Source organism: Hemiscyllium ocellatum, chromosome 6 (assembly GCF_020745735.1).
Source record: "Hemiscyllium ocellatum isolate sHemOce1 chromosome 6, sHemOce1.pat.X.cur, whole genome shotgun sequence".
In the NCBI taxonomy this organism is placed as follows: Eukaryota; Metazoa; Chordata; class Chondrichthyes; order Orectolobiformes; family Hemiscylliidae; genus Hemiscyllium; species Hemiscyllium ocellatum.
The window spans coordinates 72,840,271-72,867,126 of NC_083406.1; the positions used below are offsets into that span (position 1 = coordinate 72,840,271).

At 40.6% G+C, this 26,856-nt stretch overlaps 1 protein-coding gene across 4 annotated transcripts in view; it reads right to left on the bottom strand.

Moving 5' to 3' along the window:
* Positions 1-25,101, bottom strand: part of uxs1 (UDP-glucuronate decarboxylase 1) — a 72,241-nt gene extending 47,140 nt beyond the window's left edge. For 2 of the 4 annotated variants that reach the window (XM_060826661.1, XM_060826660.1), the window contains exons 1-3: positions 24,977-25,101; positions 12,914-12,941; positions 3,624-3,672 (exon numbers count right to left, since the gene is read on the bottom strand). In XM_060826661.1, the coding sequence (XP_060682644.1) occupies positions 3,624-3,672; positions 12,914-12,941; positions 24,977-25,070 (171 nt within the window). In that variant the 5' untranslated portion in view covers positions 25,071-25,101. Of the gene's footprint in view, positions 1-3,623; positions 3,673-12,913; positions 12,942-13,812; positions 13,839-14,344; positions 14,364-24,976 lie in introns of those variants that run through there. The other 2 variants (XM_060826664.1, XM_060826663.1) reach the window with 2 other exon arrangements.
* Positions 25,102-26,856: the final 1,755 nt, after the last annotated feature.

Here is a 26,856-nt window from a genome sequence, read left to right on the forward strand (position 1 = left end):
GGTGGATCTCAGAATAAGAGTTCCCTGTTTGGGCTGTTAATCTAGTCCAGTGAAGGAGCCCTGGCTGATACCAAACAGGAATATCAGGATCTGTTTACTCAGAGCTGGCTCAGTGTCAAGGACTCTATGCGTAAATAAAAGGTGACTCTTTTCAGGATACCGGTCTCTGTGGAATTATTTCAGTGGTGATGAGAGAAAAACATGCTCCTGAAGAAATTCATTCGCAACAGTCATCTTTAACTTGTGGTAAAGATTTCTGGTATCATGCCATTATTTGGGAAACATGACTCATTTGATCTTGCAGTTTAAGACTGGGCTCAGTAGGTGGAAAGAAAATGGCTGCAAATGTGTTGCTGGTCAAAGCACAACAGGCCAGGCAGCATCTCAGAAATAGAGAATTCGACGTTTCGAGCATAAGCCCTTCATCAGGAATAAGAGAGAGAGAGCCAAGCAGGCTAAGATAAAAGGTAGGGAGGAGGGACTAGGGGGAGGGGCGATGGAGGTGGGATAGGTGGAAGGAGGTCAGAGGAGATGACCTGGGGGGGTGCAGTGAGAGAGGGATTCACTGAAATCCTTGTAGAGGGAGGAAGAGAGCTTCTTCAAGGAAGGCATCCTTGTAACAGGATTCGCAGTAGGTTAAAACCTTCGAGTAAAAAATGAGGTCTGCAGATGCTGGAGATCACAGCTGCAAATGTGACTTTTTCCCCCTCGGGCAATGACTAATTCTCCTGAAAGCTTGTGGACCCACAGCTTTTTTGGTTATTAGGAACCTAATTTTCCCTGAGGTACTAAAACCTTTCAAGAATTGACAGATTTAGTTCAGGAATATTATGACTCCAAGTCACCTCTAATTTATTTAGCAATTCGAGAGCCAGAGGAATCCATATCGAGATTTTTGACAAGGTTAAGATGACTGGAAGAGGCACATGACTTTAGTTTAACCCTAAAGGAGATGCTGGGAGACCATTTGGTATGTGGGTCTAATGATATAACCATATAAAAAAGGGCCTAATAGCTGAAGCTCAATGGACTTCAAACAGGCACTACAACTGACTTTATCACTGGAAAAAGCAGCAAGTGGAGTATATGAACTGTAGGGTACTCTGATGGAAGTGGATATTCTCACCAGTCCAACTGAAATTGGGGAATACTACTTGAGTGAAGGGAATTACATAGCCTCAGTCAAGACATACCGTGAACAGACGGACTCTAGGTCAGCCCACAGCAAAACCGCAAAATAAAGCCAAGCCTCAGCCAAACAGTTAACATTTTCTTCAGGATTCAGGCCAGCAAGCCATTGTAGTTGCTACTGGTACATGGACTAGAGCAGCAAGAATCCCACTAGATCTAAATTGAGTAAGAGAACTCATTGACTGGTATCCAGAAGACTGCACACCCTGAAAAGTCCACCTACATTTAGTTTAGAATAGTTAAATTGCTTGGTAACACCCAAATCAGAACCAAAGTAAACGTCTGGTTAAATGATCATTTGGTTGACACCGGTATGGTTATATCAGCAATTGCAGAACTAGTCTTAAACAAAAATTCAACGTGGACTTCAACCCTTAAATTTGCATAAGATCTCAGCTAAGTTGAAAACCTAACCTTTACAGATTAAGGATACAACCTCAGTTCCGGTCTCTTATGAGAAGCAGCTGGTTCAGTTAGGAAAAAGCTTGGGTGCAAGTTTGATGGGGTGAAATTGGTTCAGAAAGATTCATCTCGACTGATTCAACTTTTTTCAATTAAAAAATGGCTGCCTGAGTAAAATCCTAATTAAATACCCAGAGGCTTTTCAGGAAGGTCTAAGAATTATCAAAGGAGGCAAGACCATCTTGCATGTTAACCAGGAAGCAATTCCATGATTCTGAAAGGCTCATGCAGTGTCACTTGCCTTATGGGCAAAATTAGAGGCTGGAAAGCAAAGAAATCATTAAACCAGTACAGTTTGTGGAACAGGCAGTATCAGTAATACTGATTGTGAAGCGCGATGGATTGGTTTGCCTTTGTGGGGATTTTAAACAAACAATAAACTGCTTTTAGCAGCTGGATAAATACTCAATCTTTCACGTACAGCATTTATATGCGAAGCTGGCAGAGGGGCTATCCATCACGAAGCTGGACATGAGCCATGTGTACTTGTAATTGGTGTTAGATAATGATTCCTAGAAGAAGGCTACAATTAATATACAAAAGGGTTTGTACCAATACACAAGACTGTCAATTGGGGCATCATCAGTCTGTACAATCTTTCAGCAGAAGATAGAGAAATTTTTACAAGGTCTACCCCAGGCTGCCATTTATCTAGATGCTAATAACAGGGAAGACCAATTAGGAACATTTAGAGAACATGGCCATAGTCCTTAGACATTTCTCCCATGTGGGTGTATGTACTCTCCACATGTTTAAAAAAGGCAGACTTGGTGACAGGATATGGGCTTCTTGAGTTATTTCACTCTTGTACCTGGTCAATCCTATGTCAAACCTGGTCCATTCTAGCATTTGTTCTGAAGCTGTTCTTTAGACTTACCTATGGGTTCTGAAGGAATCAGGATGGAAAACATTAGTAACTTGCAACTAAAACTGCATGATTTTGAAATTCAAACAATAAAAGCTACCAATAAAAAAAAGTTATAGGACAGGCACATAGATAGCACTCCCCTAAACCAATGGGTTAAAGTTGAAACTTCAGATTCAAACTATAATGTCAAGTCATGACATGGGAAAGGGGCAGCAATAAGGACGGTCAGGGGAGTAAGCTACAGGTTGAATGGACAGGCAAAGAGTCTCCTAGATAGCACCATACAGCAACAAATTGGGACAAGAATGAAAGTAAGTAAAATAAGAAAGACCACCTCAAAGATTCTGCATGTGAGAAGTTAAGGTCATGCCAAGGTACAGAATCAATTATTTAAACCTGCACAGAAACTGATTCTGAGTGCATTCAATTAAATGAGTGGTGCAAATACTAACAGAATTCACCAATTCATATGGGGAGAAATAATTAATTAAATCATATTTACATAAATATGCTTTATATTCATAAAGGATCTAGAGGCACAGTGGTGATGTCCCTAACTTTGAGCCAAAAGGGCTGGTTTGCATCCCATCTGCTCCAGAGATTTGTCATAACACATCTGAACAATTAAAAATATCTACTTTATGATTATTAAACCTAAAATGATATTTTCTTGAAGAAATATACTTGCAACCCAAAAGCAGATCTGTAGTGCAACTTGCAGCTTAATTTACAAAAAAGCAAATTTAAGAAAATGAATTCAAATAGCACTCGGATAAATAAATGTCCCAAGTTCAAATTCTACTACAGCAAATTCTGTGTTTCAAAACAAAATGTCTTTAAAGCTTCCAGATTGCCAGAGAAGCAAACTGGTTATTATAATATTCCCAGAATGGAAACCTGTCGACCCTAACTAATCTACATGTATTTGGACCAGTTTCACACCAGGTGAGTTCTGCTTAAGCCTTCAAGGCAACTGGGTGGGATAATATCTTGCTACATTAGTCACATTGCAAAAAAATGGAATCCTTCAGAAAGCTCAACATCCAGTAAACTAATTACCACTCTCTTTACTTTGGTATTGAACAAAAAGCAATTGACAAACCTCCTCTATTTTCCTTTCAACTTTTTGTTCACCTTCTTCTTGCAATGACCTATACAAAAGCAAACAGAAAAAAAAACATGAATACCTCTTTCAACTCAACCTGCACAGTAAATATTCAACTGAATGTTATTGCATTTCCCCCCAGAATTAAAAGATACTACTAAAATAACAACTCTCTTTCAACATTTTAGCAATTAATAACTAGCCACAATTTCAAAGTACATTTATACTGTAATCTTCACATAGAAGAAAAACAGTTGAAGCTAAAAGTTGGGGGCTCCGAACAGGAATTACATCAGCAATTAACACTCAAGCACATTGAACTTGGTAGCATAGTATTACAGAATTGTTGGGCGTCCTCTCATGTTAGTACCCCTACCTCTGAACTAGGAGGCCCAGGTTCAAGTCCCACCTGTTCCACAGATATATAATATATCTAACCAGGTTAATTAGAAAAATAGATTATAGAATTATCATAGTGCAGAAAGCGGCTGCTTGCTCATTGTGCCTGCACAACAGTAGTTACAAGACCTCTTCAAAACCATAGCCGCACGAACTTTGCATCAAGTTCAACAAGTCTTATTTGTCTGAGGTTGTATTTTGTTCTGCTTAACTGAACAGGTGAGTTGGAGTTGGGTAAAAAAGGAGTTACAAGGGGTAAGTAGTAATTAAACCATTTCAAGGCTAATTTCAAGCTAAATTGGTTATTTAATCTGTTAACTAAAAGCTGTTATGTTTGACTGAGTGTAGTTTTAGTTGCATTTCTAAAACCAGAGACAGCTGGTTCACCCTCAGATGAAGCTGGTTAACTGAGCAACTGGTCTGATCCAGTTCAGAAGCATTGTTGTTGAGCCCGATAAAAAGGAGGCAATGGTAGTGCTGCTTGGCTAAATGAGACTGCTTTGGAGTTGGGTGAACACAAAGTACTGGGGAAGCAATAGTTAAAAGTTTTGCTGAATCAACAATGTACCAGAAGTTTTAAAATGTGGGTCTGTGTCTGCACAAGCTGAAGGTTGCAGCTGGGGCTTGAGCTACTTCCTCTACTTGCAGCATTGTTAGCTGCACTGTTTATGGCCCATGTGACAAGTATGGGTTGAGAGATGAGAGCTATAAACTGTACTGCTTTTATGCTATACACAAAGGTCTGACAAGAGCCCATCAAGTGAGAACTTGACTATTACTCTGGCGTTAACTCTGGACCTCTTGCTGGCCAAGCTAAAATAGGAGATTAATTAAAGTTTTGTGGGGTCTGGAACTTGAGTCAACATTTTGGTATTATGTCACGGATGCCAACAGTAGAACTGTTACTCTGGGCTGAGTAAGTGACAGAGTTTGAATTGGGCATTAGTGATGGGGTTCCCAGAGGTATTTTACCTCCGACCACTCCATGTGTTCTGCCCATTGCCCAATGAGACTGGTACCTTTTGAAGGGACTGAGCAAACCACCTGGACCAGGATTGTAAAAAATACTTTCTTACGTTATAAGTTTGCTCTAGGTTGCTGTGGGGTATCATTGGCTATTCTACATTGCTATTGAGATAAAGAGTTGGGACTGGGGACCACAGTCAGTGAAGTAGTTGCCACTACCTGGCTGATTTGGTTTGGAAAGCTGCTTCCTTTAAATATGGCTGGCTGAAATTATGATGCAATATGAGGACGAGGGAAGGCTTGGTAAATTTCTCAACCACCTCTGCAATATTCATATGGCCAGTTGAAACTTGTTTATAGTAGAGCAAGGGAGTATAATGGGACAATCCCTCTAGGTAACTAGAAAGAGAACTCTCCTTCAGCACATGAAAGAATACCTGATCAGGAAAATGACTTCCTGAAGTTAAATGCTGCACGTAAACTATCCAGGGGACAAATGGGCAGTACCTGGGATGTGAACAGGCAGTTAACCTCTTTAATTACTACTTGGAAAAGAAATTGTGGGGAAAAGTGGAAATCTTCCATTAAAGAATGGAAAGATAAAGCTGATAGTAAATGGAAAGATACCTCGGTCATTTGGAGGAATAATGCATGGGATAGAGGTAGGTACAGCAGATGGAACTCCCAAAAGCTGGGAGATGTTAAAAGCTGGCTGTGAATGGGTAGACTGAAGGTGAAAAAGCAAACAGGAGAAAGTGTAAAGACACAAAGGCTGAGAAAACTAGGCAAGAAGGGTTAAAGCATAGTGTTGTAAGAAGAATGTAAGTTCTAATCAGGATCCCAAGCCTATATCTGGCATACCAACCCTTTTTGAGGGGAATGATACCAATAGAGATGAGGAATAGGACATTACCCTAGATTGTCAGAACCTCCTGTAGACCCACCGTATCAGGCTCCCGAAGGAGCCCGTGCGGCTGAATGGGTAAAAATAAAAACCAGAAAACCAGTACCATCTGAGCTTTGTACTGGGGTAAGTGGACTCCAAATTGGTCCCCAATTGTGGTTTCCAATATCGCAGTTACCAAATCCCAGAGCCGCTGATGACTATGAGGAACCAACAATTGGAGTTTGTCTCTTGGAAGCCCCAAGTAATGAGAATGACAATGAATCAAGCCCCAGATCATAAGGAAAAAACAGTCCAATTTGTTCAGTGTCCCCGAAGGACAGTTCAAATACAAAATGCCACCCAAGATCTGTTTGCATTGTGCTGTGCAATTTTATCACCTGAAGTGACTAAATGGCAGGAATAAATCTGTCGTGGTGACAGAAGGATATCTGTTTGAAAGATTTCCCCTCACTGATGCCCAGACAAACCATCTGGTTCAGTTGTTAGAACGAGCCTTACAACAACCTGTAACATTAAAGTACTGGAGTGCAGATCCAAACCTGGAGAGTCAGGAGGCGATTACTGGGAGTGGTTTGTTGCGTATTATAGAATATTTGTGGCTTACCAAGCCTTCAATCGAGGATCACTGCTCTGACTTTGCGGTGCATTCCTTCTGGTGTGACTGACTTCATTTAGACTAACAATATGAGGTGAGCAGTGGTCTACTACTGGGATGGATAGAACTAATGTAAAACATGAGCCAAGTTAGATGTAAAAACTGAATGTGTCCTGCAGCCTGATGGGCGGCACGGTGGCACAGTGGTTAGCACTGCTGCCTCACAGTGCCAGAGACCCGGGTTCAATTCCTGCCTCAGACGACTCTGGAGTTTGCACGTTCTCCCCGCGTCTGCGTGGGTTTTTTCCGGGTGCTCCGGTTTCCTCCCACAATCCAAAAGTGTGCAGGTTAGGTGAATTGGCCATTCTAAATTGCCCAGTGTTAGGTGAAGGGGTAAATGTAAGGAAATGGATCTGATTGGGTTACACTTAGGTGGGTCGGTATGGACTATTTCCATGTTGTAAGTAATCTAATCTAATCTAGTGATCGCTTTATGGTGGTCACATTGCAGGTGAAGATTACATTGGCAGATAGGGAATGGGTGACTATCAGAGGAAGTAAAAGACTCTGGAAGAAAGTGCAGGGATCCCCTGTGGTCATTCCCCTCATTCCGCTTTGGAGACTTTTGGGTATGGGGGTTGCTACTAACATAGGGAATTCAACATTAAGGGATACAGACATTCACTTGTTGCTGCAGTTGTGAATCCCAGATGGTATGTTACCTCACTGATGCCAGGCTCTGGGATATATCTGATAGGCTGCAGGACATTGTGGAGTGGGAGAGTGAACAGCTGGTAGTTATGGTACACCTAGGTAAAAATTCTCTAGGTAAACAAAGGTGAATATGTGAATGCTATTAGAAGCCTGGAGATAAATCAGTGCAGGATGTCGAACACAGTAATCTCAGGATTCCTCCCAGCACCACATACTAGTGACAGCAAAAGTAAGACAATACATCAGATGAATGCGTGGCTGGAGAAATGGTGTATAAGACAGGGGTTTAGAATCTTGAGGCATTAGGACCATTTCTAGGGAAGGTGGGGCACGTACAGCTTGACAGATTGAGCCTGGGCAGAGCTAGGGCAGATAACCTTGTGGTGGTTTTCGCTGTTCCGCTGGGAAAGTGTTAAACTAGTACGGAAGGAATGGGAAGCAACACAGAGTCCTGGCCCATCTAAGTCTACATCAGGATAATGGGAGGTAGAGCATTGGTGATGTAGTCAGTGACACGAAAGATGAAAGGAGAAATAAAAATCATCCAGTAAAGGAAATTGATGGGTTGAGCAGTTTACACTTCAATGCAAGGGCACTATAAACAAGGCAGATGAATTAAGGGCACGGATACATGGCAGTACTGACATTGCTAACAAACTTGGCTAAAGGAGCAAAATTCAGGCAGATAGGTGACAAAAAGAGATGGTAGCAGTATTGGTTGAAGAATGATTCAGAGTGAAGAGATGCATACTAAGCAAATGACATTTTGGGTTGCTTGGAAGTAAGGTCAATCACACCATTAGGAATATACTATAGATTCTCTCAGTAAGGGAGGTAGAAGAACATACTTGTACACAAATTTCTCTGTAGAAAAGTGGGCAATAATAGTAGGAGACTTTAACTATCCCAGTATCAACTAGCTTTCTGACAATATACAAACGAATTGTGTGGAAAAAAATCACATACTCTATCCAAAACCTTTTGAACAAAGCAACAAGGCCAATGAGAGAAGACAAAACTATTTCATTCTGGGGAGGTGAAAATGAGCAAGTGAATGAAGTGACAGTGGGCAGCCATATCAGGGATAGTGACAATTCAATTAGATTTAATATGAAAAGGGACAAATCAGGAGTGACTGTTCTAAACTGGGGAAAGACAAATTTTTAACTGAAGTGATTGGCTGAAGTGGACTGATTAAGACGGCTAAAGGATATGTGGTATATCAGTGGGAGACTGTGTTCAAAAACCAGGGATCATCGATTCAAATTAAGTGGCAGAAGGATTTGAGGGGATACAAGGATTGTTTACTAAGATGGTGGGTGTTTAGAATTAACTGCCTGAGTTGTTGGGGCTCAGAAACCCCTACTTTCTTCAAGACATAACTGGATCTTAAGTACTGTCAGCTGCAGGGATGTGTGCAAGAAGACAGGATTAAAAAGGGCATCTACTGTCTTTGGGTCAATATGGATAAGATGAGCTAAATGGTCTCCTGTGCTGTTTCATTTCTACAGGTTTAGAGATGACATGTTATGACTAACCCATCTGGCAAATGTCCAAACTGCTCTGCTGTTCAAGTCAGCAAGTACAGTGAAAACCTGTAGTACATCAATCTGCCTGAAGGCATCAACAGTTTAACTTGTAACCCTTTCATAACAGTAGTTTTCTATTGATTGGTGGAGTAGCAGATAGAGAAGGGGACTGTCCGAATACAGAATAGAGATATATTGGAGAGTTGGGCAGAGAAATGGCAGACGGAGTTCAATCTGGGCAAATGAAAGGTGATGCATTTTGGAAGATCTAATTCAAGAATGAACTATACAGTAAATGGAAAAGTCCTTGGGAAAATTGATGAACAGCGATCTGGGTGTTCCGGTCCATTGTACCATCAAGGTGGTAATGGAGTGGTCAAGAAGGCACTCTGCATGCTTTCCTTCATCAGACAGGATATTGAGTACAAGAGTTGGTAGATCATATCACAGTTGTATAAGACTTTGGTTCAGCCACATTTGGAATACTGCATACATTACCAAAGTATGAGGAGAAAGTGAGGACTGCAGATGCTGGAGATCAGAGCTTAAAAATGTGTTGCTGGAAAAGCGCAGCAGGTCAGGCAGCATCAAAGGGACAGGAGAATTGACATTTTGGGCATAGGCCCTTCAAAGTTTGAGAAGATTTGTAGCTTGGGTGCTTATTGTTGTGGTTCCGTTTGCTGAGCAGGGAATTTGTGTTGCAGACGTTTCGTCCCCTGTCTAGGTGACATCCTCAGTGCTTGGGAGCCTCCTGTGAAGCGCTTCTGTGATCTTTCCTTCAGCATTTGTAGTAGTTTGAATCTGCCGCTTCCAGTTATCAGTTCCAGCTGTCCGTTGCAGTGGTTGGTATATTGGGTCTAGGTCGATGTGCTCATTGATTGAATCTGTGGATGGGTGCCATGCCTCTAGGAATTCTCTGGCTGTTCTCTTTGGCTTGTCCTATAATAGTCGTGTTGTCCCAGTCGAATTAATGTTGCTTGTCATCTGCGTGTGTGGTTACTAAGGATAGCCGGTCGTGTCATTTCATGGCTAGTTGGTGTTCATGGATGCGGATTGTTAGCGGTCTTCCTGTTTGTCCTATGGTGTTTTGTGCAGTCCTTGCATGGGATTTTGTACACTACATTGGTTTTGCTCATGCTGGGTATCGGATCCTTTGTTCTGGTGAGTTGTCTGAGAGTGGCTGTTGATTTGTGTGCTGTTGTTATGAGTCCTAGTGGTCGCAGTAGTCTGGCTGTCAGTTCAGAAATGCTCTTGATGTGTGGTAGTGTGGCTAGTCCTTTGGGTTGCGGCATGTCCTTATTCCGTTGTCTTTCCCTTAGGCATCTGTTGATGAAATTGCGTGGGTATCCATTTTTGCTGAATACACCAAAACACCATAGGACAAACAGGAAGACAGCTAACAATCCGCATACATGAACACCAACTAGCCATGAAATGACACGACCAGCTATCCTTAGTAGCTACACACGCAGATGACAAGCAACATGAATTCGACTGGGACAACACTACTATTATAGGACAAGCCAAAGAGAACAGCCAGGGAATTCCTAGAGGCATGGCACTCATCCACAGGTTCAACCAATAAGCACATCGTCCTGGACCCAATATACCGACCACTGCAACGGATAGCTGGAACTGACAACCGGAAGCGGCAGATTCAAACCACTATAAATGCCGGAGGAAAGATCACAGAAGTGCTTCACAGGAGGTTCCCAAGCACTGAGGATGTCACCTGGACAGGGGAAGAAACATCTGCAACACAAATTCCTAGCTCGGCGAACAGAACCACAGCATATTCTCTCCTTCAGGAATGAGGATATGCCTGAAGAAACAACATGCTTCTGCCCAAAACATCAATTCTTTTGTTCCTTTGATCCTGCCTGACCTGCTGTGCTTTTCCAGCAACACATTTTTTAGTAATGTGGGCTTAAGTATGTGGATCTTTGGACAGGGTGCAGAGGATGTTCACTAGGATGTTACCTGACATGGAGGGCACTCTCTCTATAAAGAATTTGAGTAGATTATGATTTTTACATTAGAATGGTGGAAGTTGAGGGGGGACCTAATTGAGGTCTACAATATCATGAGAGAGATATAGACACAGGGTGGATAGCAAGAAGCTTTTTCCCCAGAGCGGGGAACTCAATTACTAGGGGATCACAAGTTCAAAGTGAGGGGAAAAGTTTTTAAAGGAGATATACATGGAAATTTATTTTCGCAGAGGGTGGTGGGTGCCACTGGAATGCATTCAATGGAAGTGGTAAAGGGGGCCACAATAGTGTCACTTTGACAGATAAATAAAAGAAGGGATGTAGGTTTGCTCACTGAGTTGGAAGGTTCATTTTTAGACATTTTATCACCATACTAGGTCACATCAGTGAGCTAAAAAGGTAAAAACAATGACTGCAGATGCTGGAAACCAGATTCTGGATTAGTGGTGCTGGAAGAGCACAGCAGTTCAGGCAGCATCTAAAGTGCAGCGAAATCGACATTTTGGGCAAAAGCCCTTCATCAGGACTAAAGGCAGTGAGCCTGAAATGTAGAGAGAAAAGAGAGAAAGTAGCATAGAGTATAATGGGGGAGGGGATGAAGGTGATAGGTCAGGGAGGAGTGGGTAGGTGGAAAAGGAGCTAGGCAGGTCACGACATAGTTGAAGAACTTCAGGGCAGAGGAAATGACGTGGGAGATGGATTCCCTGACTCCACCCCCACCCTCCTCCAGCTTATCTCTCCGCTTCAGGCTCACTGCCTTTATTCCTGATGAAGGGCTTTTGCCCGAAACGTCGATTTTGCTGCACTTCAGATGCTGCCTGAACTGTTGTGCTCTTCCAGCACCACTAATCCAGAACATCAGTGAGCCTCTGGTGAAGCACTGGTGATAGTGACCTGCTTTCTATTTGTGTTCAGGTTTTCTTGATGATGTCACTTCCTGTTCTTTACAATTATCATTCTTTTCGTAAATGATTACAAAAGAACAAGCAAAACTAATGTCATTTACAAAATACAGTGCAAGAACTGTAACAAACACTGCATTAGATAAACAGGCAGAAAATAGCCACTAGGATACATGAAGAGCAACTAGTCACAACATGACATGACCCACTCTCACTAGTATCCTTTATGTACAGATGAGGAAGGACACCACTTTGACTGGGACAACACATCCATCCTAGGACAAGTCAAAAAGCAGGAGAATTTTGAGAAGCATAGCATTCCAACCAGAACTATCAACAAACACATCAACATGGATCCCATTTACCACCCTGAGGAAAAAAAACAGGAACTGACACCATAACAGGAAATGATATCACCAACACAAGGAAACCTAATCACATAAATAGAAAGTGGGTCACTAACACCAGTACATCACTGGTGGCTCACTGATGTTAGCTAGTATGGTGACAAAATATCCTTCCAGCTCAGCAAGCAAACTTGCCTCCAGAACTTCAACCTGAACTACAAATCTCCTCAAAACTCACTAGACACGTGAATGGGCAGGGAGCAGAGGGATACAGCTCCTTTAGAAAACAGGCAATAGGTTTAGGTAGAGGATCTGGATCGATACTGGCTTGGAGGGCCAAAGGGCCAGTTCTTGTGTCGTAATTTTCTTTGTTCTTTAATGAAAACATACTGCATTCACCTAATACATTATCAGACTGCATTGCAGGGCCAACCTCTGCTGCAACACCTGCACAGTAAAGCGAACTAAGTTCTGGAGATGCTTCCAGTGAAACTGACTGAAGGAACAATGCATTTACAAACTTTAAAGATTATAAAGGATGGGGACATGGATACCTCACTTTGAACAGTCTCAATTGCTGAGACATTAGTTACACATGTTACAAATAAACTATTAATTGATAACGGGTTAAGTATTAATTCTATAATTGGATTCACTTACCATTTAACATGTGTATCCTGAAATGCATAATTTGGACTTGTGCAAAGAACAAAGTTACTTGGGTTGAGCAAAACTACCTATTAAGTTGTCAGATATGTATTTGCCTTATTAGGAAACACTGCTGTGGAAAGCACAATAAGTTCCACCATTTCACTTCAACCTTAGCAAATATGTCATGTAAAGCATAAGTTTGAGTATCTAGTGGCTGCTAGATTTCTTATACGAGACACGAGTGTTCACAAAGTTGTAGAAAAAAAACATGCAAGTTATACATTACCTCATACTGACAAAATTTCCCCAAACAGCTGTAAAAAGAAACAAAATACATATTTTAGTAATAGTAATGCATATAAATCATATTGTAAATCTTGCTTTTGATAGTTTACATTGCACTGATCCAGCAATTTAAATGTGTAACTGATTTTTTTTTGTTTGTGACAATCAGGCCTTTGATGGTGGAGCTGATAATTCAAGGCCCGTGCTAAATGAAGGGAATTGCATTAGATAAAATCACCTACTGGACTATAGAGCATGTCTCATCTTTCTACTGAATCCACATTGTCAGCTCGTGAAAGAATCAATTGTACTCTACAGCAAATGGTACAACTAAAACAAAAAAACCTTAAATATTTGTAAGAAAGACTATATTTAGATTTTTTAAAAGTTAGGTTTATAACCCAATTGCACAAGAATTTCTTGAATAAAGGATGAAACAAAACTCAAGACTTTTGGGTGGATATGATCCGTAATTTATTGGTTTTATACAAACCACTTTGAGGTTGATGTACAGAAAGAAAATATAATTCTTCATATACAAGATAATAGCTTACTGTGGCTAATCCACCAAGCCTGTGCAAGGTTTGGACTGTGGGAGTCAACTCGACAAAAACCACACAAAAACAGGGATAATATGCTAACTCCACACAGTCACCCAAGGCTGGAAATGAACCAGAGTTTTGTCATCATGCTGCCCATAGAACTAAGAACAGAAGCTGGGACGTGAAGTTTTGGTAATAGCTTATAGAAGCCATATTGTTGTTGTTCAAATAGAAAATGCATATATTGAACATACATTTATTTCCAAAAATATCAACTGTAGCCTGAACGCTTCCACACTATTGTACTCAAGATACAGAAGAAAAAAGTTTAAAGGATTTGTGAGATGAGGTTTATTACCTTTAATCGCTGGAAGTCCTGTCTTTGCAAGAGCCAAAAGCTAATTGATGACTGCCTTGCAACTTTTTCTGGACCGGGTTTCTATTTCAGAAACCCAGTGAGTCATAAAGTCTCAAGTTGCAGTAAAGCCTCCGTCCCTCCCTCCGAACAATGATGTTCAAGTACCAACTGGAAAACCGCATTCTCAGCAAAAGGAAGGGAAACAAACACAAACCTGGTGGCTGGTTCACTGCTAACAGCAGTGATGGAACCTGTCTGTGTGATCAAGCAGTCCATTCATTAAGTATGAAAGCGATCCATAAGATACAGAATGCATTAACAGTTACTCACTGCCAACTCCTACAGACTGCTTGGCGGTATGCCAATGACCACTGGTTACAACTCCACCAGTATATACTGATGCCCATGGCATAGTAAGAAGAGATAAAAAAAAGGACAACTTGAACAACAAAATAAAATGGCATAATTGAAAACGAAGGCAGGGAAGATCATTGACAGTAATAAACAGTTGGAGAAATTAATGCAACACTACCTTGAGTTTTGTTTCCTAGTGTTCCAGTCACTAAAGAAGATCTAAACACTACAACAAGCTTGTTCGTACTGGTCCAAACGGCTGTTAAAAAAAATGATATGCTATAAAGTGCCAGAACACAACTGTTTAACCTGCCTACTGATCTCAAAGGGTTCCAATGCTTTATATTGCTGACCATATTCATTACATTGTCATGAGAAAAGGCATCACACTGAGCTATGATGATAGGCAGCCAATTTTCTACAGACGTTTAAATATGCTCACATGAAATGTATTGGTGAGAATCATAGGTTACAGCATAGAAAGATCCTCTTTGTACCAGTTGAATAAATTGCCCACCATTTAATCCCTCTTACCAACCTGCAGGTTACAGCACTTTAGGTGCAGATCCAAGTCCTTTTTACATGAGTTGGGCGTTTCAACATCAAACAGGGCAGTGAGTTCCCGGCACACTCTACCCTTTGAGTGAAAAACGCTTTCTATCATGTCTGCTCTAATCCATCTCTCTCAAGTCCTCATTATTTTGTACACCTCGATTAAGTTATTTCTCAACATTCTCTGTTCTAAGGCAAATAACCCTAGCCTATTCAATCCTGCAACATACCGCACCTTCCTGGAAAAACTGAATAAGAGCAGGTGCAGATGAGCTGGAGTTAAGTGTGTACACAAATGGAGATTCTGCTGACAACAAGTAACTGAATAAAAATTGGACACTAGTCCACAGAGCAATAACGAAGGCCGTTCTGCCTCCCAAAATCTCTGATCGGTTTTCTGGTAGTCTAACAGCTTGGGGCTGTGAACAGAATTAGGAGAAGCCATCAAATTTCCCAAACTTGGGAGCTTTTTGTTTCCTTCAGTAAAAGCTACACTTTGCCTATTTTTAAAAAAAAAGTTTCTTCAGTAGTTGCTGTAAGCCATAACTTTTAATAAGGCATAGACATTTTATAATTTTGAACCAGTCATCCTGTACCTCCTGGAACCAAATGAAAGAAAGACCGAGAAGCAACAATGTGATCGGCACAAAATGAACTCAGCAAATCCTGTGAATAGAGATCACTGAACTGCTTTCCCAGTTTTCTCTCTCTTCATAATACACATTTTTCCCTAGCTGTGTCTGTCTGTGTGTAAGGGAACATTTATAAGGGAGTTAGAATTTTAATTAGGTACATGTTGACTGTTCATAATTATTTTAGCTGTAGCTAGAATCTATTTACCTGTAATAAATCATAATCTTGTTAGATAAAGAAACCCGGTCCATGTGTTCTATCAACCTGCATTTGAAAATCAGGTGCTTGGAGAATTTTGCAGACTTTGATGAAGTTTTTAATTTTTGTGATGACCCTGAGAAAAGCGGGGCTTGATTTCCAATAAACCATTTCAGTGAGGCATAACAATGAGAACAATCTGGTAGCCATTACAGACATGATACAGGATGACATGGATTGGGACTTGAACTTTGAAGGCGATGGGACATTTTGGATAGACAGGAAACTAGGAATAGGTTGAGGGGTGGCTTTGTTGGTTAATTATGATATTAGCACAAGTGAGGATGACTTAAGTTCAAGAAACCAAGGCAGGGAAACAGTTTAGGTTGAAATAAGCAATTACAAAAGGTAAGAAGCCCCTACAGGAGTGGTGTATAGGCCACGAACAGAAACTATACGGTCAGCTGGTGTATGAGAGCTCATCAGAAAGGCAATGTGATAATCATGGGTCATTTTCATCTAAACATAGACATTAAAAATCAGATGGGCAAATGTAGCCTAGATGAACAATTCCTACAATGTTTTCAGGATAGTTTCTCAGAACAGCATGCTCTGGAGCCAACCACACAAGATTTGCTCATGTGCGGTTACACAGGATTAGTGAATGACATCGGAGTCAGTAGCAATGACCATATAATTGAATTATACATTCAGTTGGAGAGATAGAGGTGGTTAGAGACTATTGCTTTAAATGTAAATAAAACCAATTATAAGGACATGAAAGCAGGGATGGCTAAAGTGAATTGGCAAATGAGGTAAAGTATTGGTTAATAAAGATGTAGTGGCAGATATTTAATGGGGTTTTTCAGAATATATCAAATAGCAGGGGTCATAGATCCAAGCTAAGCAGTAGAAGGACTAGAAAGGACGTGAGGAAAACTTTTTTTTTTAAAATATAGAGGGTAGGGGCTGGAATTTGATATCTGAATTAGTGGTAAAGGCGGAGACCTAAAAAGTACTTGTATTAGTGTCTTAAATGCTGTAAGCTGCAGGGCATTAGGCCAAGTGCAAGATGATGGAATTAAAAAGGGTACCTGGGTGTCTTTGGGTTGGTGTGGACAGAATGGGTCAAATAACCCCCTTCTCTGCTGTAACATTTCTACCGTTCTATATATACATTACAAAGAGCAAGAAACATCCCAAGGGATAGATCACCATCTGTGGTTAATTGGGAATATTAAGAGTTAGATCAAACTTAAAAGACAAAGCATATAATTGTGCAAACATAGGTGGCAGGACAAAATATAAAAAATAATGGCCAAAAACAAATAAACAAAGTAAAACTGGGTGTGTAAAAGAGAGATATTCAGAAATATAAAGACAGATAGAAAGAGCTTCCATAAATAAAGGCAAAAAGAGTGAAGAGTGAGCATTGCTCCTAAAGAAATTGAGGCTAGAAAATTAATAATTGAAAATAAGAAAATGGCAGATGAATTGAACAGGTATTTTTCATCGACCTTCACTTTGATATCCAGAAGCAATAATAAATCAGAAAACGGAAAAAATGGAGGAATTCAGGAAAATCGCAATAACCTGAGTAGTAGCACTGAGCAAACTTTGGGAGATGTGGGATGACAAGTTTCCAGGTAATACGAGGATCTTTAAAAAGAGGGGCTGGTGAGACGGTTCATACATTTATTTTAATTTTCCAAAACTCCCTTCATTCAGGATGGCCCAATTAGATTGGCAGATGATCACAATTTTACAGTACAGAAGCAAGCCATTCGACCCAGAGAGCTACCGAGCTAGTCCCATTCTCCTACTCAATAATGATTGTAACTTGGGACACAAAAGGCATAAAAGAATAGGCCAATCAGCTTATCATTTGTCACAGAGTAACTTTAGAAGGCATTATTAACATTATAACAGAGCATTTGGTTCACGATACCAATCACAGAGTTCTCTGAGGTAACATGTAGATGAATGGGAAACTAGTGGATATACTGAACTTATCAAATGTCTTCTGGAAACTTAAATAATCACATCAAAGGTTATTGAGGAAATAAGTTCACAGTGTGAGGGGCAGCATATGCGCATTGAGGGATGATTGGCTGACTAACAGGAAGCAACAGTAGGCATAAATAGGTTTGTTTCAAGTTAACAGTCTATGATGAGTGGTGTGCCACAGAGATCAGTGCAGGTAACAATTAATATAAATAAGGGAACAGAAGCTAACTGCTCCTCGGATGCTGCCTGAACTGCTGTGCTTTTCCAGCACCACTCTAATCTAAACTCTGGTTTCCAGCATCTGCAGTCATTGTTTTTACCTAAGGGAACAGAAGGTTTGGTTACCTAATTGGCAATGACCAAGATAAGTAGGAATCTAAGTTGTGAAGATCCAATGTCAGAAAATGATATAGACAGGTTCAAAGGATGGGCAAAGCAGCAGCAAAGGGAGTATAACATGGGAAAATGCTGAAACATCCATTTTGCCAGAAAGAATACACTATTATCTAAATGGTGAAAGATTGCAGATTTCAAATGCAGAGAGATGCAAGTGCCCTGATGTGTGAATCACAAAAGGTTAATTTGCAGGTTGTTATGGACTGGACCAGATCCCCTCAAAATATGTTAAGAAGGTAGCCCTGACCCTAATATTTTCTTATATTACAGGTAAATGTCAGGTGTTGTGTTCCAAATACAATTTGATTGATCAAACTATTCAATGTTAAGCAAAACAATTTATTCAAACATTATTGTTAAAATACAAAAGAAGAAAGAACTTCGAATATCTTAACTATATTGAAAAACTTAAAGGATAATAGATACAATAACCATTACTAATTAACTGTTCTAATATAGCAATATCTCAAATGCACAGGTAAGTTGGTGGTGGAGTAAGACACTGCAGCCAGAGCACATCCGTTCTGCCTGTTCCTTTCTTTTCCCCTCTTTTCCTCCATTCTTTTAGCCTCGGACACCCTACCTTCTGATTCCTCATCTCCAAAGCAGGATCGGCAGCAGCCAGCAATCAGACCATGTGGAGGTCCCCCGTGCTGGCCTCCTGCAGACAGCCGTTGGAGAGAAACTGTGATGTTTGTCTTTTTAACTTCATGTTTTTCTGACCTATGGTTATAGTGTGTATAGCTGTAACTTCTTTTCTTCATTTTTCTATTCAGTAACTAAGGATTGTACCCACATACTCTGTCCCTAAGATGACACCATGTGTTGGTGACATTGATGCACTGTAATTAATATTGTAACTTAAGAAGCTGTTCCTAGGTACCTTGTGCATAAGATGGTGCTTTAAGTGGCATCTTATAAACTTTTCACTGTACTCATTTGAGTACATGTGATAATAAAGCTAATTCAATTCAACACCCTTGGCAAAAGGCAAATTCAGTAAACAGGTTTTGCCTCACATGCAATCCAGCAGTGTAAGAAGAGAATCCCCAGCTTTTGACTCTAATTAAGAGAGGGATAAATAGCTTTCGCTTCAAGATCCCAACAGCAACTGCCGAACACTAAACCTAAAATTTCAGGTTCTGTGGGTGGGAGCTTGATCATACCCACTGAGGTTGCATCCGTTGTTCCATCTTTTACAAACAAAAACCTATAGTTTAACAAGCTGTTTATGTTTGCAGACTGCCCTTCACCTTTTCCCAAATCCCTCTCTGAAAGAAACTACGACAAAATACCCCTCTTAAAGCCACAGCATTATCATAAGGTACAACAAGTAATTAGGAAAGCTATTACAATATTTTAGTTATAATTTAAAAAGTGATTTGTGAAAGAAGTAAACATGAGGCGAGTAAAAATATGTTGCCATGCAATGAACAGTTTGGGTATAGACTGCCTTGGCTGGAAGTGTACTGGAAGCAGGTTCAATTGAGGCATTCAAGAGAGGGTCGCTTCTATGTAAGTAATTACCCACTGTGCAAGGATATTGGTAAAATGAAGGAGAATGGTACTAAGTTATAATGCTTGTCTGAAGATCTGGTACAGACACAATGGGTAAAATGGCATCTTTCTGTGCCAGTACACTTCTGTGACGTTTGACTTGATAGACACAGAGGTTGACTCCTCTTGTGGGTGAGTCAAGAACTAGAGGGCATAATCTCAAAGGGGTCACCCAGTTAAAACAGAGATGAGAAGAAATTTCTTCTTACAGCAAATAATGAATATGTGGACTTCTGTACCACAGAACACTGTCGAGGTTGCACCCTTAAGGATATTCAAAATTGAGACATAGTTTTAATCTGTGAGAGAATCAAAGGCCATGGGCAAAGGCAGGAAACTGAAGCTCAGGATCATCTGATCAACCACGATCTCCCTGAATGGTGGAGCATGCTCAATAGGAGAAGTAGGCCATTCGGCTCATGTCTTATGATCTGATGGAAATGCTATTGCCTCTTTCATAAAAGAAAGGAATATTTTTAAAAACTGCTCAGCTTACAGACAGAAAAGATGAAAAATAAAATTAGTAAAACAACCAGAGGAAGTATGGAAAGGTTTTAAATTTAACAATTTGTGATGATCTGGAATCCACTGGAAACATACAGAAGTGGTAAAGCAGATTCAACAGTATCTCATGGAAGTGGAAAAGTGCTAGAAACAAACCAACATAAGAAAAGGAGTACAACTTCATTGGATAGTTCTTTCAAACAGCTGTTGAATAGCTGCAACATTCTCAAACGGATATAAGACTAGAATTAGGAATCACTTTCAATCTAAATGAATATCCATTAAGCTCCCAAATATATGCAAATATATGCATAATTTTAATACCAAACTACACCTTGAGTTTTTCATATGTATGGCCTTACTTTGCTCCACCCTTACTTTATAATCTCCTTAAATTCAACAACACTCCAAGAAATTTGCACTCCTCTAATTCTGCCTTCCTTTGCATCCTAATTATAATTGCTCCATAAGTGGCTGCCATTCACTCATCCCCAGGACTCAAGTCTGAAGTTTTCTCCTCGTACTGCCCTGCCTTTCTAACTTCCCTCCCTCTTTTAAGGCATTCCTGAAAACCCACACTTTGACCAAACTTTGGATTATCGGATTTAATATTTCCATTTGTAGTTCACATTGTATAACACTGTGAAATGCCCTGGCACATTTCTTAACATTAAAGACACTACACAAAAATAAAAAGTTGGAGATTGGTGGTGAAACTCTGCAGGTCTGGCAGCACCTGTGGAGAAAAAGTAGAGGAAAGTTTTTGAATCCAGTGACCTCTAAGCGTTAACTCAGCTTTCTCTCCACAGACGCTTACACATCTGCCAAGTTTCTCCAACAATCTATTTTTGTTTCAGATCTTCAGCCCGCACAGTTCTTTGTTTATGTGGATTGTGACAGCAAATGCCAATATACATATTACATGTACTTGTCTCAGAAATAAATCACAAATTAAAATAGCTGGATTGGAACAGTTACATCTATATGGGTTCAGTACTGTTTTTGTTTATATATTATATAGAACAGATAACAAAAGGAAACTTCGAAAATTCTTAGTGTACATTACTTTGATTGCATAAATACAACCAACCATTAATCATCTATCTCAACTCCAACATCACAAACATACACAATTCAATCTACAGAAAGTCTAGACTATCTTCATTACTATGAAACTGTAGGAAAGATGCACCTATTCAATTCTATAATATTGCTACAACGAAGAGGCCAAAGTGAACAAAGGCCCTTTAGAGAAAGAAGCTGAGGAAATAATAAAGAGCAACTAGGAAATGCCAGTGGAGTTGAAAAAATACTTTGCACTAATCTGCCTGACAAAGAACACTAATGGCATCTCAAAAATACTAAATGACCAATTAGCTGGGGGCGGGGGGTGGCAGAAGTAAACATATCACTAAAGGAAGAAGTACGAGGGGAACTAATGGGGCTAAAGGTCGACAATTCTTTGATAATGGGGTGGGGTGGGGTGGAGGGGGGAGTGGAGGGGGATGGTGGTGGTGGTGGTGGTGGAATGAGTCTGTGTGGGATGCTCCTCAGCAGGTTGGTGCAGTCTCAATATGCTGAATGGTCTCTTTCAGCACTATAGGGATTCTATGAATACCCTGGTTCAAAAGTAAGTCAAAACCACAGGAAAAGCATAAAACAGCTTAACACCTATTACTGGGAAAATGTTAGAGTCTATTATAAAGGATGCAATAGAAGAACATGAAATTAGATTACTTACAGTGTGGAAACAGGCCCTTCCGCCCAACAAGTCCACACCGACCCGCCGAAGCGCAACCCACCCATACCCCTACATATACCCCTTACCTAACACTATGGGCAATTTAGCATGGCCAATTCACCTGACCCGCACATCTTTGGACTGTGGGAGGAAACCAGAGCATCCGGAGGAAACCCACGCAGACACAGGGAGAACGTGCAAACTCCACACAGTCAGTCGCCTGAGGCGGGAAGTGAACCCAGGTCCCTGGCGCTGTGAGGCAGCAGTGCTAACCACTGTGCATTTCAGCAGCCCGATTTGGCTATAATGTTGCTGAAGAATTAAGGGACAGTATTTTTGAGAATGTTTGCCTCCATTGACAATAGCGCGATTCCAAAGAGGATAGGTTTGCACATTTCATTCTGCGCATGTGAGATATCAATGCTGGTCTTCTTGCCATTCTGTACACGCAGTGAAGTCTCTGAACCGGTCTGTGAATATGCTACATCAGCGCTCGTCTTCGTGCCTCTCTGCACGTGCACGATGAGAGTGCCAGGCTTCGTGCTGTTCTGCGCATGCACAATGAGTGTGCCAGGCTTTGTGCCATTCTGCACATGCATAATGTGTGTGCCGGGCTTCGTGCCGTTTTGCGCATGAGCCAATGTCAGCTGCAGACAGAGCAGCTTTCTGTGAGAGTTATTGTATTAAATTTACAGTTGTTTTGTTAATAACTATGATTTCAACCTTCACTCAGGCTGTGCTATACTGTGTGTTAGACTTTTGGGTGATTTTTCAGCAATTCAGAGTGATTTTTTGCTGGTCTGCCTTCTAATCCCCCTTTTCCCATAGGTCTCATTATTTCTATTAAGCGTCACAAAGGTGGTCCTTTTTTTCTAAGAATTTTCCTTTCTCAAGAATACTAGGTCCTTGGTATTTTTTCCAGAGGGGTCATAAACCAGCTCCTAGTACAGATTAGACTGGTTTGGTAGAGAGATCAAAAGATATTGAGAGGCCTTTTTGTGTCTATGTAAACAGATGAGACTTCAAGCCAAAGTGGTCATGTTTTAGAAGTGACTCTAACTGAGCTGTTCAATCCAGAATTAGTTAAGAGTTCAACTGAGATATGTGACAACTCTCTCACTCTTTCTGCCATTCTAACTTCAACCTGTAATCTTCTATTCCATTTTTAACTGTGTTTTAAGGGGGTTTGCTTATTGGGACCGTTGTATATATGCGGAAGAGCATAATTAAGTCTAGTTTAGATAGACTGAATTCTGTAGGAGTTTTTTTATTCTGTTCTTTGTTCTGTCAACAAATTGACCATGTAGTAGTCAATCTAGCTGAGTAATTCTCACTGTACTCTTACCAAAACAAATTGCAAAGTTATGGTCTAGGTTGCCTGCTCAAGAATGTTGAGTGGTCTAGCCTAGTCCATAACATAAGCAAGATTTCGCTGGAACACAACAACAGCGTTACAGGAGAAGTACCCTTTGTGCAGTACAAGTAGTTAATAAAAGAACCCATGGTGTTAGCAGAGGTAGAGGATTTGATATTAGAAGGCACAGAAATGGGGGTCAAGAGGTATTTTCAGGATGGGAACCTGTACAGGATTCAGTAATGGAGCCACAATTATTAATGACTTGAATGACAGAGATGAATGTACTTCTGGCAAAGTTTGTAGATGTCACAAAAATAGGTGGGAAAGCAGGTGATGAGGATGACACGATGAGTCTACAGAGGGATATGGACAGGTTATATACTTGGGCAAAAATCTGGTAGCTGGAATAGTGTGTTAGAAAATGTGAGGATATGCACTTTGGCAGGAAGAATAGAGGAGATGAATATTATTCAAACTGGAGAAAGATTTCAAAAAGCTGAAGCAGACAGAAATTTAGGAGCACTTGTGCACAAATTCAGGAAAGCTATCATTCAAGTTCAGCAGATAATAGGGAAGACAAATGGACCATTTGTCTTCATTTAATAGGGAAGAGTATAAGAACAGGAATGTCTTGCTAAAACATGCAAAGTACTTGTTAGAATACATCTGGATACGATGAATGGTTTTGGGCTCCCTATCTAAGAAAACATGAGAAGCAGTCCAGAGAAGGTTCACTAAGTTGATTTTGGAGATGGTGGAACGTTCTTAGAGGAGGTTAAGTAGCTTGGGCTTGAAAAATGAGAGATGACTTTATTTAAAAGCATTTAGATCCTTAGGGAATTCATTGGGTGTGAAACATATCACAGGATGTAACAGAGTTAGGGATCACCTACCTGAGAGAAAGCGGAGGAATGACCCCTGTAAGGAAAGTGTCTGTGGATTTTTTTTTTAATTGAAGACCACTGTTGGAACTAGATCTTTAAATATTTTCAATGCTGAGAGACTGATTTTTAAGTTAGCAAGAGAATCAAAGATTATAGAGATAATTCAGGAAAGCAGAGTTGAGGATTATCAGACCATCCATTATCTCACAAATGGCAGAGCTTTCTCAATATGCTGGTTGGCTTGCACCTCCTCTCTCTTATGGTCTTAAAGTACTTTCTCCCTGATCAATCTGTGCTCTGCAATGCTTGGCTCTCTATTCTCTGTCCACTATGATCTATCCCATTCCATTTTCTATCCCACGAAAATGCAGACTCCACCTGTACTCAGGCCTTAATCCTATTCTCTACCATCTGTCTCTTCTCTAACTCACCAGATATCCATCCTCTAGTCTTCCAATACTGCCATCCTTTGATTTTCCATGTCCCTCCACTTTCCCATGGCCCATACCACAATTTTCCAATGACCCCCTCTCCAGTCACAACTCACTGCCAGTCTCCAAAACTCTCATCTTCTGCAGTACTCCAGCCTCCCTCCCACTCTCCATGCCCCATTCTCCCAAACCATCATCCTTTCGATTCTCCACCAACCCTCGCTCATCGCACACATTCTCATGTGCCCTCACTCTGTCGTCTCCAACACACCCTCGTCCCAAATCTCTTGTTCGCCGGCATCTGTCCCCCTCTACATACTGCACGACATCCTCCAGCACCCCTTGTCCCTCTATTCTCCAACTCCCAGTTCTCTAGCCCCCTTCAATTCTACACCCCTCCCCCCTCAATCCTCCACATACGACCGCCCAGATTCCACTCTCTCCACTCCATTCTCCCCATTATTTTTCAGCCTTATTTCCTCATTCTTTCGGAATCAGCCCTTGATTTATTTTCTGAGGATTCTGCACAATAAACCAATCACGTACTCACATGCTACGTATGCAAGCAGTGCAAGTGCAATCAAAAACTTTATCATTCTTCGGTTGATGTGACTGAACAGAGCCGCCAGACGCTTCTTTACCATCCTCCGCTACGCAAACGACTTCGGTTCAGGCGTCTACTGCGCATGTGTGAACCAACCGGTATTGCTGCGCAAGCGCACGACGTTGTCATGGCATTGTGGGATAGCTTTGATCCTCCCAGCGCAAGATTTGGTCCTCCTACTTCAGTCAGGATAGTCTGAAGGGGACATGACAGAATTATAAGGTGAATAAGAGGCATTAAGTTTTGTTTCTTATTGCCATGGTATGTCATTATAATACGGTGTAAAACAATCATTTTGGTTTTTTTTGCATGGTGTTTTTGGGAAGATAATATTAATAAAGCAAACCTTTCCACTTCCCTGAATTTCATTTGAAACTCTTCACTTGAAATCATGCATACGATTCTTTTTTGACAAGCATCCATCAACTTTATTTTTTTAAAACTCCAATGGCACTTTATTCCACCACTTCTGTTGGCAATCTGTACCACAAATTCTCTTATATAGTTGTCTTAACTCTTTTATATTTTTACAATGGTGAGGTTTATAATACTGTTATTTTTCATGGTTATCTATAGTTTTGCGATGACTATATTTGAGGACAGTTGCTTTGTATATAGGGCACATAAAAAGGTGATACAACTTATACTGGAGTTATATGCATGGGTGGTGTAATTGTTAGAGATCTTATGAAGACGGAAGTGCATGTTTTTACCTTTGAAGATAGTCAGCAGGGACTGGATATGTCTTGAATAAACTCAAAGTTGGAGAAAGTTCTATAATGGCTACATTCCTGAAATAAAACTAAATAATAGCCCAGATCATCAGAGACCAGGCATAAATGAGCCAAGATGCACATCAGAGTCCTGTGGAACTCCCAATGTGGGAATTGCCCAGCAGATTTGAATGTCTGATGGATAACTCCCTTATTTCCAAATGTTTTGTATGAAACTCCAGGAGAAACTTGTAATGATGACACAGAACTATAATTATAGAGCACAGTTGGCAGCGTATAGACAAAGTTAGAACATGTGAGGAGGTACGTGCTGGAAGACACATCAGAGTGGACACACTGGAGGAAGCACAGAAAACACAAGGACTTGAACACACAAAGGATATGGATTAGTTTCTATGCTGTATGATCTCTATGATTCTGAGTACTGAGACCTTGTCATCACAGTTCCACATCACAAAATACATCACTACATACAAGAATAAATTTGTAAACACTTAACAATTCAAGATTGATGGAATTGGTTTTGTGCTTCATGTAGCCTTTGAGATCTTGGATTGTCTCTGTGAATTGGGGCCTGCAGATGCCTCTTTCAAGGTTGCCACGTCACTTTTGTTTCACAGAGAAGACAGTTTTCAAGCTGTAATGACCAATGACATAGTCAAGATTGCTTGTGACCAGGATTTGCACACCAAACAGTTGTACATTGCATGCATTTCTCATATGTGATGCTATGAGTACAGATGACCTCGACCTGTGCTGTTTAGGGATTCTTTTACTCACAAGTAAAGCCCATTTGCTCAGGCAGCAAAACAAATGTTTGATTCCATCCACTCCAGTTGTGGTCATAGCCATTTTCCACTTGCAGTGTGCATTTTCAAGTTGATTGAACATGACAGGTAATACAGGTTGCAGTTGACACAGTGAGTTGCAGGTATAGCCAGTAAGCAAGGAAATTCCCTGAACATCAATATTTATTTGTTCCTTGTGCTGCCTGGGTAGCCTATCAGTACTGATCTTCCATGTTTTCCTACTCCACCTGCAATTATGTTTTCCCACTATTGTGCTGTATAGTAATCATTCAAGGCCACAACC